The sequence below is a fragment of the Mesoplodon bidens genome, assembly GCF_964165515.1.
Source record: "Mesoplodon bidens genome assembly, chromosome: 9".
In the NCBI taxonomy this organism is placed as follows: domain Eukaryota; kingdom Metazoa; phylum Chordata; class Mammalia; order Artiodactyla; family Ziphiidae; genus Mesoplodon; species Mesoplodon bidens.
In genome coordinates, this window is record NC_138166.1 from 61,750,552 (window position 1) to 61,767,857 (window position 17,306).

The following is a 17,306-nucleotide window of genomic DNA, read 5'->3' on the forward strand; positions in this document are numbered from 1 at the left end:
TAATACTCAGCAGACGTTGATTTGCAATATTCAGATTTTTGTGATCCTTTAGACAAGACTGAGGTTTATTTTTTGCTTTGTGAAGTTTTTTTTTATCAGAGATAAAAATGTAATAGAGTTAACATTATGGAGGCACAAACAATTTGTCTGTGTGCGTGTGTGTATGTATGCAAGAAAGAGAAGCCAGGTAACGTTCCAAACCGTAAAGTGTGACAACGGTGTGAAAGGACACGGGAGGCTAAGGCCAAACCAGGTCAGCCTCGAAGTATTTTAAAAGTGGCCATTTAATGCAGTTAACATTCTCATTGCAAACCATTTGTTCATTATAACAGCTCCTCTAACTCTAGCCATCGCTGCAGGAAAAAAAATAAATGAACACCACTACCATTAACCTAGTTTGGTCTCTTTGTCTTCACTTACAATAAAACTATTCCTGTTGAAACCTAGTATCAAGCATTTAGCTTTTCAGCAGTTCAAACTGAACTCCCCAAAACAGTAGTCTGAATTCATTCTCTCACATACGAAATGTTCCCCCACTCTAAAGAAATTAGATGTACTGTAGTAAGTCTAAAGCCTAAACTCATGTCTATTTCTTCTGCCACAACCATTCTGAAATACTCTGATTTGGGTCCTCATTAATGAGAGGAATGAACAGGTGATTTAAGCCTTGGTTGCATCAGAGGACTGTAATGTAGGTCAAGTAAGATAATACAACACCTGAAAAACATAGTAACAGAGTAGATGCTCCATAGACATTTGTTTGCTCTCTCAGTGGGAGTTTCTCTCCCCAGCCCCCATCTATGCTCCACCACCTCCCTGCCACCACCATGAAGCCAAGGCCATGGTGGCAGGCCATGAAGCCATGCCCCAGATGATGGGGTTGGTCCTGGGGGTTATCCCTTCATACCTCCTTCCAGCAGCTCAGCCAAGCAGGCCAGGAGGAGGGATTGTGTAGTTGAGAAGGAGTAAGGAAAAGCTGGGATAAACATAATCTCATCTCAAACAGGTGTTGCCTGAAAAGACGGGTGGCTAGGCGAAGAGGTGTTTCTGAAAGGGCACCCTAAAGGGGAGTAATTTCCACAGCACCAAGCACTTCAAAAGAGGCCCTCAAAGGGCCAGGATGACATCAAACCCGTCGGTTCCCTGGGGAGGGAGTGAAGCCAGGGCTTTGGGCTCAGGCCGGGGTTCAACCACAAGCTTCAGCTGTCGCCAGTCGTGTGGCCTCATGCAGGGCACTGGATCCTCTGAGCCTCTGTTTTCTCCTGTGTAGAACAGGGATGGTCATTCCTACTCATGACGCGATAAGAATATAATGGTCTAACATGTGAAAGCCTGCTCTGTAGAGACCTTCTCATAGGCAGGGCTCAAAATGTGTTTGTCCCCTTTGGAGAAACACCTGGTGCCCCTCCTGGTCTCACCCCCGACCCGCGAAAACATACATACATACCTTACCTCACCGCATACCCCTATGGATGCCTCCACCTGTCGGCCCCCATCCTCAAGTACTTGGTCTCCTAAATCAGTGGCAACATGGACAGAGGACACTTCAAATGACTCAATTTCCTAATTTTAACTTGACTCTCTCTCCTACATCTGCACTGTCTGAGATCTGATATGCATGCTCGTGTAGATTCCATTTCCTATCTCACTCTGCAAAAGGTAAGCACGACACAGGCACACCACGAAACGTCAGTCAGTAACCAAAGCTGTCTTTTGCTATGAAGGGTTAGAACACAGCATTTGGTTTTGCTGTCATGGAACTCCTTTTCTTTGGGGGATGCAATGAAGTCACCCACCACCCCACTCTCTAATGTGCCAAGAGAATAATATTGACATGGATGCACTGAAACTAGTGGTTCTATTTTCCCAAGGGGTGAATGACTGACATGCAGACTCATCATTGATGAATCTAGGTAAAACATTTTGGTGTATTTGAAAAAACTGAGAAAGTGAGTGACTCTAATGCCTAGATTAAAATCCTTTTCCAATTCAGGTCATTTCCAATTCTTCACTTACATCAAAATTGAAATAGAACATATTTAAGTTGTCAGAATAAATATTTGATGCTAGATTACCACAGGCTTATTGTGGGTACGTTACCCACAAAAAGTTAAAAGATTTAAAGAACACTGCCACTTTTTAGTTTCTTAATTTCTACCTATCCTTCAGATGTCTGAGAACTGCCCCCCTACAGCAGTTAAGATAAAGGGAAGCAAACAGGAACATAAGAAAAAACAGTAGTTTGTAGTTTCAATGGTGTCAACAACTGAAATCATAAGATCACATCAGCGCTGGATAATTGCCCAGAGAACGCAGTGTGCGCACGCGCACGCGCACGCACACACACACACACACACACACACACAATTCTGTTTTTTTTTTTTTAAAAACTAAAATGTAAGCATCTTAATGGAACTTTAGGGAAGCAAGGTCTTTTACTTAGGAATAGGCTTCAGAGGTAGCAAGAGAAATAATAACAGTTACTCAAAGAAATATGTTTATTTCTCTCACACAACACTAAGTCTCAAGGAGTCAGTCCAGGGATGGTATAGCAGTTCGGTGATATAATCAGAGCCATGGGCTCTTTCTAGCTTTCTGCTCCAGTTACTTTCAGTATGTTGGACTTTATTTCCATGCTCATCAACACCTCAGAGACCCAAGATGGCTGCTGCACATCCAGGCTAAAGTCTCTATTCCAGGCAAGAAGGAGAACTGGAAAAGGCAGCTTATAGCTCATTAGCTGAAACTGTGTCACATGGCTGCCCCTACATGTAAGAAAACTGAGGAATTGAATGTTAACTTTTACAGCTTCTCCAGGAGAGACAGGTGAAAAGGAAGGGTTTAGAAATGGAGATTGTGTGAGCATATGAGCATACTAGGGATAATAAAGTAAATGGTACTGTAATTAAATGGTAATTAATTAGTTAAATGGTGCTGTAAATAGTTTATTTCCATATTTTAAATGTCACAGGTATTGTCTTTTATTTAGCATTCTGTCACTATTACATTTACCAGGACTTCTGCAATTTGTCTCCCAATATGTCCCCCAATTTTATTTTATTTTCTCCATAGATTAAGATTTCTTAGTGTGTTCATGTGTGTATTATTATTGTTTTTACACAATAGGACTCTTCGAGGCCCTGTGTTTGCTAGCAGAGTAAACCTATTCAGAAATGGAGCAACACTGTTATGAGAATGAGAATGGTTTTCTCCACAGGTACCTGCCCTTTTAAATTCCAAGATTCATCCAGCTAAAAACTATCATCATTAACAATAAAACTTCCTTTTATAAAGGAAAAAAAAAAAAAAAAGATCTCGGGGAACTCAGCAAACATTTCATGCCTCTAAGAGACACCAGGTGGCAGTGCAGCGTAAGAAGTGAGTGGATCTAGTTGGATCCATACCTTGATTCCATCAAATTGAATAAATATAATTTTTAAGTGTGTGCCTTATCCAGATCCTTGTGCCACCAGTTCATCATGGTTTCAACCTCATTTCCAGAAATGAGCTATTCATGATGCCCTTTGGGTGACACACATTTCATTTGGCTTATTAACATAAAAATTCTCTTCAGATGGGAGATTGTTTACTGGAAACACAACTGTGTTGTCTAATGCAACATCACCCAAAGCATTTTAGGAAATGATGAGTTCACAACCTGATATTTGTGTCCACAACTCTGGGTCATATGGGCCCTCCATGGGTAAATGTTTGTGGGGCAGAATGGCTTAGGCAAACTACCTACTTTTAAGGGTGAGGCTCTAAGGGCTAGAGCTGTATTCTTTTCTTCTCCAGGAATTTTGAATCCAAAGATAAAACAGAGACACATATGAAGAGCAAAGTCACTTTTTTTTTTTTTAAAGAAAAGTATAATGGCACTTTAATCTTCAAACATATATTCCTTTTTCTGAATCCACTGAGATTTCAGACTAAGCTATACACCTTCATCTGAAATGATATAAACTGAGTTGATAACACAGATGTTTACCTATGGACTAGCTGCTATTATTACTCAACAAATTAACTTATTGGGTTTGTGCTGTAGGGAGGAGGAGGTTTTTTTTTTTTTTTAAAAAAAAGCTTTCGGAGAGGCATGGACATATATACACTACCAAACGTAAGGTAGATAGATAGTGGGAAGCAGCCACAGAGCACAGGGAGATCAGCTCGGTGCTTTGTGACCGCCTGGAGGGGTGGGATGGGGAGGGTGGGAGGGAGGGAGATGCATGAGGGAAGGGATGTGGGAACAGATGTATATGTATGACTGATTCACTTTGTTATAAAGCAGAAACTAATTAAAAAAATTAAAAAAAAAAAAAAGCTTTCGCCTATACAATCAGGAAGCAAGCTGAAAAGGGTTAGCCTATTCATCTTGACAAGATATTCAGGACTGAACAGTGCCAAGCATAAGGGAAATCTAACTCTTTTCCTATGAGTCCCAGAATTCTGCAGAAGAAAAAGATGACTCACATACAAGAAAGTTCTTTAAAAGCATCACTTTATTTGCTATAAGAATATAATCTGGGCTGTCCATACAACCCATCATGCAAAAAAACATAGTAGGCATTTTACAAGCAATGCAGAATTTCAATTCTTGTACATTTGCTCAATTAAAAGATTAGCAAAGGCTGAAGAGTAACAGCTTGGGATAAAAGAATACAGAAGGAGTCAACTTTCTTCCTCAGGATCATGGCTTCCAATGCCAAGGAGCACAGTCAAGAAAGCACAATCTCAATACCTAAGACTGAAGATACTGAGGGACAGGTGAGGACCATCATTTGTGGGTTGATCCACTGGAGGCCACTACCCCATGGACACTTTCACTGTGTGGCCAAATGACTGTGCAGCAAGCACTAAGGCATCTGTATACAAACAGGTAGAAATTACCTGTCGAGTTAACCTAATTCAGGTTGATTAGACTCTACCAGCCTGCAGAAGGGTCCTCTTGCTCAGGCACCAAGCAGGGAGCTAAGAATTAATTGCTTCCTTAATGAAAAGTCACAGTGATTTTCCTTTCTGTATAGCAATTAAATTTCCCTGAAATACCGTTGTAAAGCACATTATAAATAAATTTCTCAATAGCCTGATGGGCACTAAACTCTGGTGCAGACTCAACTTGCAAAACTGTGGTTTATTGGAAATGAACGTGGAGAATAAGAAGAGAAGATGCTACGCCCTTTACAATCAGACCCCAAATGCTGTGGCTCAGGGTACAGTCTCCTCTTTGAGGGGCATCCCAGAGAGTTTTCTCAGCAGTGGGATGCTCACGGCTACCTCTGCTGTGTACCTATGACTCTCCAGGCTCAGCCATAGCAAACAAAACCTATGTTATCCCTAATCTTCATCACAAAAGGCAAGAGTGGGGATTATGAAGCCCATTTTCTAGTCAAGCAAACTGAGCCTTTTAAAGGTTATGCCATTTAGACTGAGGACCTGCAACTAGTTATAGACAGAACAGGCTCGGAGATCAGGCCTGACAGACAACAAACCTGAAGTTTTCCACCACACCAGACCATTTCTGAAGGGATCAAAAGCTATTTCTGACCCTGAGATTTTTCTCACCATTTCTGTGAATTTAGTCCCAAAGTAAAAACTTTAGGGAGAGATACAGAAAGGCTCAAAAATGCCACCATGAAGAGAGGTAAGTTATAGACCTCTATCCCGCCAACAGCTGTGAGAGCAATTGGGCTCCCAAAGGGACTCAGATATGTGGTCTGTTGGGAAGATGACCTGAAATTTAACTTACAGTCACCTCCAAACTTATGGAGAAAAATCTGCCAATAAGGAATTCAAATTAGCTTCAGCATTTTATACTCTCTTGAACCAGGACCATAAGACTAAATGGACATTTCCTGGGTGAATCTCAAACCAGGAGTCCCTGAGGTACAGGCATCCCATTGACTTCTGGCATTGTCTACTGTGAGTGAAGAGGAAAGATCGGAGAAAAGCAGATCCAAAATCCATCTCCTGTAAACTCTCATGTTCTTAAAGGTACAGCGAGGCTATCAGGCATGAGGCATACAATGAGAACCGAAGACAACGGTCTTTATTTTTAACTTGGATCTGCTTTATGAAGCCTAAGTTCAGAAGTACATATGAATACAATTCATCAGTTCTCCTTTCCTTCTAAGATAGTTCCATTCAGAAGTACAACTTTTGTTGGGAATGCAATGACTTTGAAAGTTCCATGTTTACTTGAATTGTAAATATTTGTATTAAAAATTGGAAAAGATGTTTTTAGAAGTGCATTTCTTTCTTTTTTTTTTTTTTTGTGGTACGTGGGCTTCTCACTGTTGTGGCCTCTCCCGTTGCGGAGCACAGGCTCCGGACGCGCAGGCTCCGCGGCCATGGCTCACGGGCCTAGCCGTTCCGCGGCATGTGGGATCTTCTCGGACCCGGGCACAAACCCGTGTCCCCTGCATCGGCAGGCGGACTCTCAACCACTTGCGCCACCAGGGAAGCCCAGAAGTGCATTTCTTAAATACAGTGATTATTATTAAACTGATATTCTCACTGGGGCAAGTCAATTTCCAGGGATGAAAAAAGTGTCAATGGGAAGAATTTCATTTTTTTCTGAACGGGTAGCATCATTTTAACTTGGGTCCAATTTAGACTTTGAAAGATCTATACCAATAAAAGCCACATGAGACAACTCTCTTACTGGTTTGCTGCTAGAGGCTGCATGGGCTTCCAAATCCTGTGACTGATGGCTCTATAACAGAACAGCAAAGGGGAAACTCACATATAGGCTTCACCGTGCCTTGGTAGAGTCAACAATGATAGCACCAGCCCTGAAGGCCTCATTCTGGAGACATATCCCACTGTGGCTGGTTAGTGCCCAGAGGCAGATGGGTGGGCCTCTCCTTCACTCCCTCTTCCCCTTGATTTATTTTCTGTTCCAGTTATGTGAGATGTTCTGAATCTTTTTCATTTTGATCCTCTGATCCAGCATCTTGTACCTTGCAGTTGCTCATCAGTTTTCTTTGGGACCGAAGGTGCGTAGGAGCTAGATGCATAAGCAGGGCATTTAAAATGACGCAGAGGAGGCTTGATGACTGCAGGCCATGCAAAGGAAGACAGACAACGGTTAGCCTCACCAACTACACAGTGCTCCTAAATCCTGCGGGTGACTTCCTGGAGGCCCCCAGACCTGTTTGTCTTCTTTAAAACCAGGAAACAAACAGGGTTGAACTCTCACTAGAAAACTTATTGCAAATAGATGAATAAGCACATCATCACTTTGGTCATCCACTTAAAATAAATAAAGACAAATGCCTAGGAAAAGAAAATTCCTAGAGATAGACAGTGATGACCCCAGAATACAAAGGTTCTTTGACAATGAATGGATGGGGTTAAGGAAGTGAGAGGGAGCAGTGGCGTCACTTTGGGAAATAGCAAAGCAAACACAGGTGAGCACAGCCATCTCATTAATCAGCACTTAGCACTGTATGTAAGCTTTTAGGGTTGCAAAGTGGCACACAATCCCGGAGTGCTAATAAGAAGCACATCACTGAGAAAATATTTGCAAAGCACATGTATAAAGGTCTTGTACCCAAAATATGGAAAGAACTCTTAAAATTCAACAAAAGGAAACAAACAACCCAATTTAAATATATGCAAAGATCTGAACAGACTCCTTGCCAAACAAGATATACATATGGCCAAAAAGCATAGGCAAAGATGCTCAACAATTTTTGTCACTCAGGAATTGAAAATTAAAACAACAATGATATATACTACACACCTATTAGGATGTAGTACTGCTGAATGAAAAAAGCATATATACATCTAATCTTAATATTATAAAAACATAAGTGTGTGCATAGGAAAATCTGGGAGAACATACATTTAAGCCATACCAGTGATTATCTCTGAGTAGTATAAACATGGCAATTTTATTTCTAATTGTTTACACTTTCTATTTTTTCTATGATGATCAAGTTTCAGTGATGTAACTTTTTAAAAAGAAACATACTACTAAAAATTTCTTCCATAGAATCAAGTATCAAAGCTATTCTACAAAACTATACATAATGGAAAGTCAGGAAAACTGAGTTTACTGTGCACTTTAGTCCGAGACCTTTCAGAGCACTCATAGCTGAGTATACTTTTCACAGCCTAGAGATCAATATTCATTCACCCACTTCTTAAAGCACTTAACGGTGTGTCCTGCTGATACAACAATGAAAAAAACAGGCAGAAACCTCTACCCTCATGGGGCTTCCATTCCAGTAACCCCCTCTGAAACCTGTGACTTGCTTATAGAAGAAAAAGTGTTCAATCATAATAAGTAATGCTATTACTACAAGCTCCACACTATCCACACCTACTTTGCCTTTGGAGTTAGGCTAACCCATAGGTTAAGATTTTCAGCAAATGGTCCTATAGTGCCATAATAATGTATATGCAGATTTTTTTTTTAAAAAAAAGATCTCAGAATGTTTAATTCTGTTTCTTGGGGTAAACAAGGGATTGCAGCACAAAACACTCTAGGAACAAATATAAAAACAGTCCCGTTACCCTGGAGAATGGAGTAGAAACAGGCGAGGGCTTCGAATTAAAAGCTGATTGTCCCACACTTCTGGGCTAGCTGATTTACTGCTCTTTAAGTCACAGTCCCTCTCCATATTCATTCTATTTTCACTACTCAGCATGAACCCAGCCAAAGTATTATTGAATTTCCCACTTCTCAGCATGAAGAAACATTTACCCTTTGCTAGAATTCTGATTGTCAGAACGAAAGCTCTCCTTGCCACTGGAGTCGCTGCAAATAGAGTTGAATCCGCTGATAGAGATCGGCTCCCCACCGAGATTGTGGAAATACTTATATGCCTGCTGTCACCCTCACTCAAAATGTGGGAAAAAATAAAAATTCACACAGTGCTGTTTGTATGCATTGACTGCCTTTCCCCTCTCCAGGGGAACATGAAATGATGACAGGGCAAAACAGCAGCACCTGGGATGAGGGTACCATTTTGAATTTAATGGAGACCTTTCTTCCGGGGTGGTGCTGTGGCTACTTAAGGACTCTTTCATTTGTCTTTTGGCGATTCCTGAGATATTTCTGGAAGGAGATCTGGCCCTTTCCCTTTCGATGGCTGGGTACCTCCCACAGCTGAGCTCAGGCAGTAGTGTTACAATCCTCTTCTGCTCTCTCACCCCGAGCCCCTCCCCGCCCCAACCAGAGAAGAACCAAATTGGGAACAGAATCCCCTCCCTTCATATGCTTATCAACAAGTTGGACCCTTTTCCTCTTGGGAACACATTCACAAAGTCTGCTCTTGTCTCCTAGAGCAATTTACTTGGAGAAAACGATCTCATTGGCTAATGAAGATTTGACAAAGGCACGTTTCTCTGCACAGAGCCTGAACTAGGGAAAGTCATTATCTATATTACTTTCAAATGTGCTTAGGAAAAGACAAGTTCAAGACAAAAACTGACACATCATCATCCTTTATTATACAATTACAGTGTTTGTTTTTCATAGATGTTAACGCTCTTTTAGGACTTTTAATCCTCATTTGTTTAAATCTTATCTTTTTCATAAACGCAATTTCTCCCAAAGGTGTCTATGACTTTCACCCTTTTATCTGCCATCACCAACCTTTTATTCTCTCTCTCTGAGGCCACTTTGCTTGGTGGCTACTTTTTTTCCCCATACGAAAGTAATGCATAGACTTATTCTTCTTCAGAAAATAGACTGTGATTTATTCATATATCGAACGTAACTGTGTTAAACTAGTATGTCCATGGCAGGACTTCTCAGAGACCTAAATGATGGCGACATGTATTATGAATCCCTAAGAACAGCCAACAGCATGTGTTTTTCTCATTTTGATTAGGCCAAGGCGCCCCTTTATCAGGAGCATGTCACACTTTCGGAAAGACTGGATTAATTCATTATCACTGTCGGTATCATGTCATAACATGTTGTATCTTATTAATTCGGTATGCCCTGTTGTTTGCACTGACAGCAGGCAGAAGGAATGGTCAACAGGGCTCGTCTAATCTACGTGCAGCCTAATTCCCGTGTGGTAAACCATGATCTGTGTTAGAACCCAAATCTGTGTCTTCAATCCCCCACGGCTTCAGTGTGATCTTGCAGGGCCACTGCACAGCAGCAGCAACTGGGAAAATTTCTGAATCTCTGCGGTAGAGGACTGCCTCCAAAGGCAGAAACTTGGTTTACTCTTAGCTTCTGAATAAATTCTAATATTGGCACCTTTAAAAAAAAAAAAAAAGTGTTGTGCATGTGTTTTCTTCTCTTTCAAGATAATGCCATAACATGACCTTTGGAAAAAACATTTCCACATGTAGACATTTTCTAACTGCATTTACACACACACACACACACACAACACAACACATACACTAACAAGATAAAAAACAATCATTTATTGCCTCATAAATGTTGTTTTACATGAGGAACAAAAGCCCACTGCCATACATTCCATTTCTAAAAGTGTCTATTGATATCTGTCTGAAATTTGATGCAAAGTCCTTATAAAAATGCTCAAAAATCATCCATGGGTTTTGAATTGCAAGGGATTGACGTGTCAACATCCATTCCACGAGGATAAAATGATGTAAGAACTGAGCCTGTGATTTTCATTTCAGCATCCGTGATGGTAAAATAATGATAATATCTGACATGCATCGTGTACTAGGCACAATGCTAAGAATTTAATGTGAACCAGCCTTTAATCTTTACTACAATTCAACAGGCAAGCACTATTATCACCACCACCCCCTTTTTTTTTTTTTTTGCAGTACGCAGGCCTCTCACTGTTGTGGCCTCTCCCGTTGCAGAGCACAGGCTCCGCGGCCATGGCTCACGGGCCCAGCCGCTCTGCGGCATGTGGGATCTTCCCGGACCAGGACACGAACCCGTGTCCCCTGCATCAGCAGGTGGACTCTCAACCACTGCGCCACCAGGGAAGCCCCGATCACCCCCTTTTTGAGTGAGGAAACTGAGCTTCAGTAACTTGCCAAAGTTTACACAGCTAGCATTGCAGGAAGTCTGGATTCTGGGTTCACATCCAAGTGGTCTAGCCTCAGACCTCACATATTTAAAATAACCCGGGACCAAAGTTCAGAGTAAGTTTTAATAACTACCATAATAAGTTAAAATAGTAATTCATTTATACTCTCAATAATTTGAGTATATATCTATGATATATAGGATTCTTGAATACCATTGTTAGTAGCCATAATCATACTTCCCCCAAAGCAAAAGCAAACCATTCCTCCTTAATACAATTTGTGTGGTAATGGCTCAGGAAGGAATTGCATAAAAATCGTGGCTAACAGGTCTCTTAAATAGCTGCTTTTGTCTTTTCCCTCACCTACTGTGGGTTTGGGATGGAACAGGTGTTCCAGAAGTCTAAGCACCGGAGACAAGCAATCAAGTCAGAGGAGCCCCAGGGTCTTGGGTGAAATTTTTAACTTGGTGGTTCTCACCCCCTCGCTGCATATGAGAACCACCTGGGGAGCTTTTAAAAATCCTGGGTACCACAGACCCATGAAAGCAGAATCTGTGTGGGGTTAGGCTGAGGCCTCAGGAGTTTCTAAAGCTCTTCAGATAATTCCACTGTGCCGGAGTTTGCAAACTACTGTTTCAGTCTCGCCAATCTCCCCACTCCTTATCTTCACCAAGGGAACAACAGTGATGATATTTTGCACACACTGCAAGTATTCTATAAATTGTAAAGAGGTCGCCAGGGCTCTTGCTATAGTTTGATCACAACCAACTGCCTGGCTGGTGAAGAGTCCTTTACGCATCAATTAAAGTTACTTGTGGTCTTCAAAATTAGGCTTTTTTTTTTTTTTCTCTCCTACCCACATAGTTTTTTCTTCCTGTTGGGTCTAACATGAAGACAAAAGCTCTGAGAAATGAAGAAAAAAAATGTTCTTTTTGTTGGAAAAAACAACTTTGATGCCATCACCTGAGGATTGTGAGGAAATCTGTAACATGAAGAGCCAACACTTAGAGTCAGCGATCTTTCCTAAATATATTGAGCACTTGGAAAAGCAAAGAGTAAGACCAAAGAGGATGTTCCTGGTGTCTGACTAAGGCGTCAGAGCAAGAGTGGGTGCTTTGAAGTCGGAGAGACCTGGTTTTAAAGCCTCCTTCACCTCCCCCAGCTGTTCAGTCTTAGGCAAACACTTCCCCTCTCTAAGGGTCACTTTTCCCCTCTGAATAACAATGTTACACACTTAATAGGGCTTCTTGGGAGGACTCGGCGAGATGGGGCATGTGGACCATGTGAATCACAGTGACTGGCATATAGAAGGCCTCCGTTAAGGGCAACTTCTATTATTATTGTAGTGACAGTGACCATGTCCAGGGGAACTGCTGATGGGTAAGGGGAGCTCTGGAAAGACTCTGGGACAGGCACCACCATCCCTGGCAGTGCCGATCTTGGGCTGGTGGAAAGGGTGTCGCTCACTCCTCCTGCCCTTTTCAGAGAATCGGCCTGACATCAGTTTCGCCCTCTGGATTCGTCTTCTCTCTGGACTCTTTCTAGCTTCTTTCTGGGACATCTCCTCAGAGCATCTGGAATTCCAAACCCGACTTATACCTGTTTCTGATTGAGGCAGCCACACTAGCACACTTGGTATGAATTAACTGCCTTCTGAAGATAAGCTCGTGGGAAGACACGCAATCAGCCAAAGGACTCCTCTCACTAACATCAGCTCCACAGAGAGTGGAATCAAGATGGGTTCATCCCAGTCCCAAAGGAAGAAACACACCCTTTAAAATGAGCAGTTTGGCTGAATTGGTTTTCATAGCTGGTCTTTTCCTTAAAGGGCAAGTGGAAGATGTTCATTTGTCTCACCAGAACAGGAGACTTGGTCCTTGTTCAATATCTAGGCTTCCCAGCAAACAGTTTTAAAAATGAAAGTGAAGTATAACAACTTTTTGTGAACCCGGGGCTTTGCTGTTTAAGGAGCCCAGTAGCATGGCCTGTCTTCTGCACAGTTCAGTGTCTTTATACCCATTATCTCATTTGTAGTAGCCCCTCACCCATCCTTGGAAGGGAGTCAGATTCAGTTCTTTCTCTGTCCCCATATGACTGGGACACATAATTTCAGTTTCCCATAAAAAGAAAAAAAAAAGGTAGTAACACTCACTGCAGAGGCCTGCGTGAGAATGACAAGAAACCAACGTATAAGAAACAGCCAGCACAGCGCTGACACATAGTAGGCGTTCACCCAGTATCAGTTTCCATCCCTTTCCTCAGAGGAAGATCCTACATTTCAGGAATTATCTGGAAGATTTGCAATTGCCAGGAAAACTCAGCAGCAGAATACTTTCCCAGCTAGGGAAGTGCTTTGTCTCCTCAAGACATGAAGGAGCATGAAAGCATTACATGAAGGCCACGCTGATAGGTCTTCCTTCCTTTTGCAGAAATACAATCTAGCAACATGAACCCAGCCAGAAAATTACTCTTAAACCCATGCACATTAGATGTAGTGCTGTCTAAGGTGAGGGTCTATGCTTAAACTCTTCAAGGTGTAGTTTATATTAAAACTAGAATACTTAAACCCAGCATCTACACTGGAAAAGACTGGTTCTCCAAGGACTCTTCCTCAAGAAAATGAGAATACTAACTAATCTACTGGTTCCATATCTGAAGCTCACAGAGAAAAGAGCACAGGAGACAGGAAGCTTGCTGTCTGAGAAGCTATCCAGAAAAAGCCAGTTGACACTGCCTGAACCAAACCACTCCCTAGTGTGGAAAGATCACCTGACCAGCATTTCCAGGTCCCCAGAGGAATACATGGCCACAGGGAAAAAAATAAACCACATAGTTTTATTGCCCTTCATCCAACCTGAATCTGTTTGCTTCCACCTGCATTTCTCAACCTTGGATGTCCATCAGATCACCTGGAAAGCTTCAAATGTACTGATTCCTAAGCCCCACATCCAAGAGTCCTGAAAGTAATCTGTTATTTTAAGGTGAAGCTCAAGCAAGTATGTTTGTAATGCCCAGTGGTTCTAACTCGTAGCCAGGTTGAGAACCACTGGCTTAGGTGCTGAGTTTGTTTTGAGAATATGTCGGCTTATCCTTAAGTTTCGAGGGATGCTTGGGGCAGCTGACAGGGTCTGGTCATTGCACACAGGAGTGGCCAACCCTTGGCCACATGCTAAGATCTGTGACAAGAATCAAATCCACGAAGATCTACTTTTGGGAGAGGTGGTGTGGTATTGTGAGAGAAGCGTGGGTTTGGGGTGTCACAGAACTGGATTAAACTATTACCAGCTGTGAGATCCTAAGGAGGTACTCTGTTTTGGGATTCAGGGTTTTGGGTTTGTTTTTGTTTTTTTCTGTAAAATGGGGAAAATGGTAACTTCTTTGCATGGTTGTTGTGAGGATTTTAAAGGGGCTATAACTGAGATAATGTATGTATGGTACCTTGCAACCTTGCGGAGTGCCAGTATGTCGTAGGTGCTTGGTATGTGGCTACCATCATTACACAGCACAGGAGATGAAAGGTCATCACCAGGAGCCTTTTAAGGGTGGCCTCCCTGGTGGATTTCTTATTATAGTATAGGAAAGTCATGTCATTCCCCGTACAAATGGATTTTACCACATGAAAGACCTCAGCACACAACGAAGAGATTAACTTAATGAATTTATTTGTGACTATTTGGCAGAGAACACACCACTGTGACTCACAAAAGGCTAATTATCCAAAATGGGCATTTGTGGGGGAAAAAATACATACATACATATATATATATATACATATATATATATGTATGTATATATGTTTGCTTTTCCATTCAGCTACCTAAGAGAAACACTTTGCTGAAACCCAGTGCCATTTTAAGCAAAGCAGAAACATCTATCCCACATTCTAAACTATTTATACCATGTACAAATACGGAGGTTCATTCAATCACTTTGGGCTATTTCTAACCATGAGTGTAGAGCGCTGGAACCCCCAGATGGGAAGTGTGGCTTAGATACCCAACCAGGATGGAAGGAGTTTCAGTCCCTGAACTCTCATCTTGACGTAATTAGGAAAATGACAAACAAATGACTTTTGATTCTTAAGACTCTTTGCATTTATTATGCTGAGTCATAATACTTCTTTGAGTCACCTTCATTGGAAGCCATTCGCGAGCCACTGATTCCCTGGTCTTTGAGATACCTCTTCCTTATGCTTCACCCTACAGATCACTGATCCTGGCTATAAACTTCATTAGGACGGGACAGGGTGTTATACACATTTGCATCCCCAGAATTTAATCCCAGTACTGATAACAGTTGGTGCTGAAAAATATTTAATGAATGAGTAAACTACTCGGCATCATACTCAGTAACCTTCATAAATCTCTCATTTACTAAAGAAGAGGGGAATCACTTAGAATACACACCAGCTGACCCAGTTGACTAGAATCTACAAAACCTAATATTTCTCCCTTGCATCAGCAATGCCTTGATACCTGGATTTGCTGCCCGTGTTTGCTCAAAGAAGAATGTCGGCAAGTTCCTTTCCTTTGAAGTTTCAAATTTGAGGCCTGAGCACTTTTGTTTGACACCAAAGCTATAACCTCAACTCAGGTCTTACTATCGTCTGGAGAGGCTGAGGCACAGTTTTCAAGTCTCTCTGACAAACAGGTGAAAGAGCAGGAGCAATTAGGTAATAAGGCTGGAAAATAAGCTCTTTTCTTGTTCAAACAACTGCTAGCTATTCAATGCCCTGTGACCTTATGATTTAACGATTAATTGTTTAATTTAACAAAAATATTATTTTAATTAATAAAAACGAATAAGAAAGCCCTCCCTCAAGGAGATGATCATCTTCAATTGAGTTCTTTGTTTTCATTTTGTTTCTCCTGGCAAGCACAAAGAACATGAGGCATGCTCCTTCAAAGGAGAAAAATATTGGGGAGATTACGCAAGCTAAGTCTTTTGTTCGATATTTTTCATCAGTGTGTGCCTTTTTCCACGTGTGCATCTGAAGATGGGGAGTGTAAGGCCAAGTCAGTAGCTCAGTCCTTTGCTCACTCCAACTATGACCTCTGCCAGAAGAAGCCTGTAAAGTTAAATTTCTTTAGGGTTCTAGAGCTCTGAAGTGCTAAATCACGTATAACAAATGTGTTTTGCTCTAGTCCATAGTAAGAATGACAACTGGCATCCCTTAAACTGAACTCAAGATAAAAGGCAATTGCAAAGAGACCACTCATGGGAACCTTTACTTAAAATGAAGACAGTGCAGGATCCCTCCACACCCCAGAGCTGTGCCTGAAATCGGTACATGCCTAATTGTACTCTACCCCAGGCAGAGTACAACTGTGAAAGAAAGGCTGTTCCAGTGTGGACTGTTTGACACCAGTCTTTACCCTTGACAATGAAACTCGAGCAAAGAGTACAGGATTGCCATCTGCTAACTTTGGGCAAGCTATTTATCTGAGTATGCCTCAGTTTCCTAATTTGTGAAATGGGGATAACAGTACCTTCCTTAGAGGGTTGTTGTGAAGATTAAATGAGATAATACGTGTGAAGAACCTAGCATTGTCCCTGATATTTGATAGATGTGCAATACATACCAAAGTATTTACTGTTAAAAATCTGTATTAGGAAGATCAGAAGTTACCATTTTTGAAGTTAATCACTCAGTAACTTACAATACACATAATATTTTGTTTCTGTAAAAGCAACATAAGCTTCCTAAAATGTCTTCAGACCTCAGGGCTGGTCAGTTCTCTTCTGAGGAATCCTCTGGATGGATGTTTTATCCATAGTCCCCTAGAACAGGACACACAAAAAATGTCATTGCAAGCCAGCTGGCATCTCAACGCACCAACTCTTTCTACATCAGGCAACGGAGATTAGAAGCAGAGCTGCATCTATTGCCAACACTACCGTGCAAGCCAGAAGCTGCACACACAGGAGCAATCAGCTATCTGCATCAGCAAATGACTCCGGTACTGTACCTTTCCATCTAACGATCACTTCGGGAAAGTGATGTGACCGAGGCGCTGGGGGCATCTGCTCAGAAGCCACTGACTAGTCTCCATCGTTAGCAGTCATGACTGGAAGTGAAGCTCTGGGCCACTCCTCCAGCGAGAGCCAACATTTGCTCAGCTCTCCATCATTTACGGCCCGCCCATGAGCTTGACTGCGTTCACAAACCTCACGGGCCACACTTGAAGTTGGCACTAGAAAAAAATTGTCTGCAGGTGCTATTACTTTACCATATAAGAGTCACTTTGCTATGGGCGTGCAAGGAATCAAGGTGATGTCCTCAGAGCAGGTTCCTGGTGCTGGCATTCAGGAGAAAGCTTTGAT

At 41.8% G+C, this 17,306-nt stretch overlaps 1 protein-coding gene across 5 annotated transcripts in view; it reads right to left on the bottom strand.

Moving 5' to 3' along the window:
• Nucleotides 1–6,927: 6,927 nt before the first annotated feature.
• The window catches only part of PDE1C (phosphodiesterase 1C), a gene marked incomplete at both ends in the record, with an annotated part of 531,390 nt that continues 521,011 nt past the window's right edge, over nucleotides 6,928–17,306 (bottom strand). For 4 of the 5 annotated variants that reach the window (XM_081244322.1, XM_081244325.1, XM_081244324.1 and 1 more), the window contains one exon: nucleotides 6,928–7,055. In XM_081244322.1, coding sequence (XP_081100448.1) covers nucleotides 6,928–7,055 — 128 coding nt within the window. Of the gene's footprint in view, nucleotides 7,056–16,360; nucleotides 16,764–17,306 lie in introns of those variants that run through there. The other variant, XM_081244323.1, reaches the window with a different exon arrangement.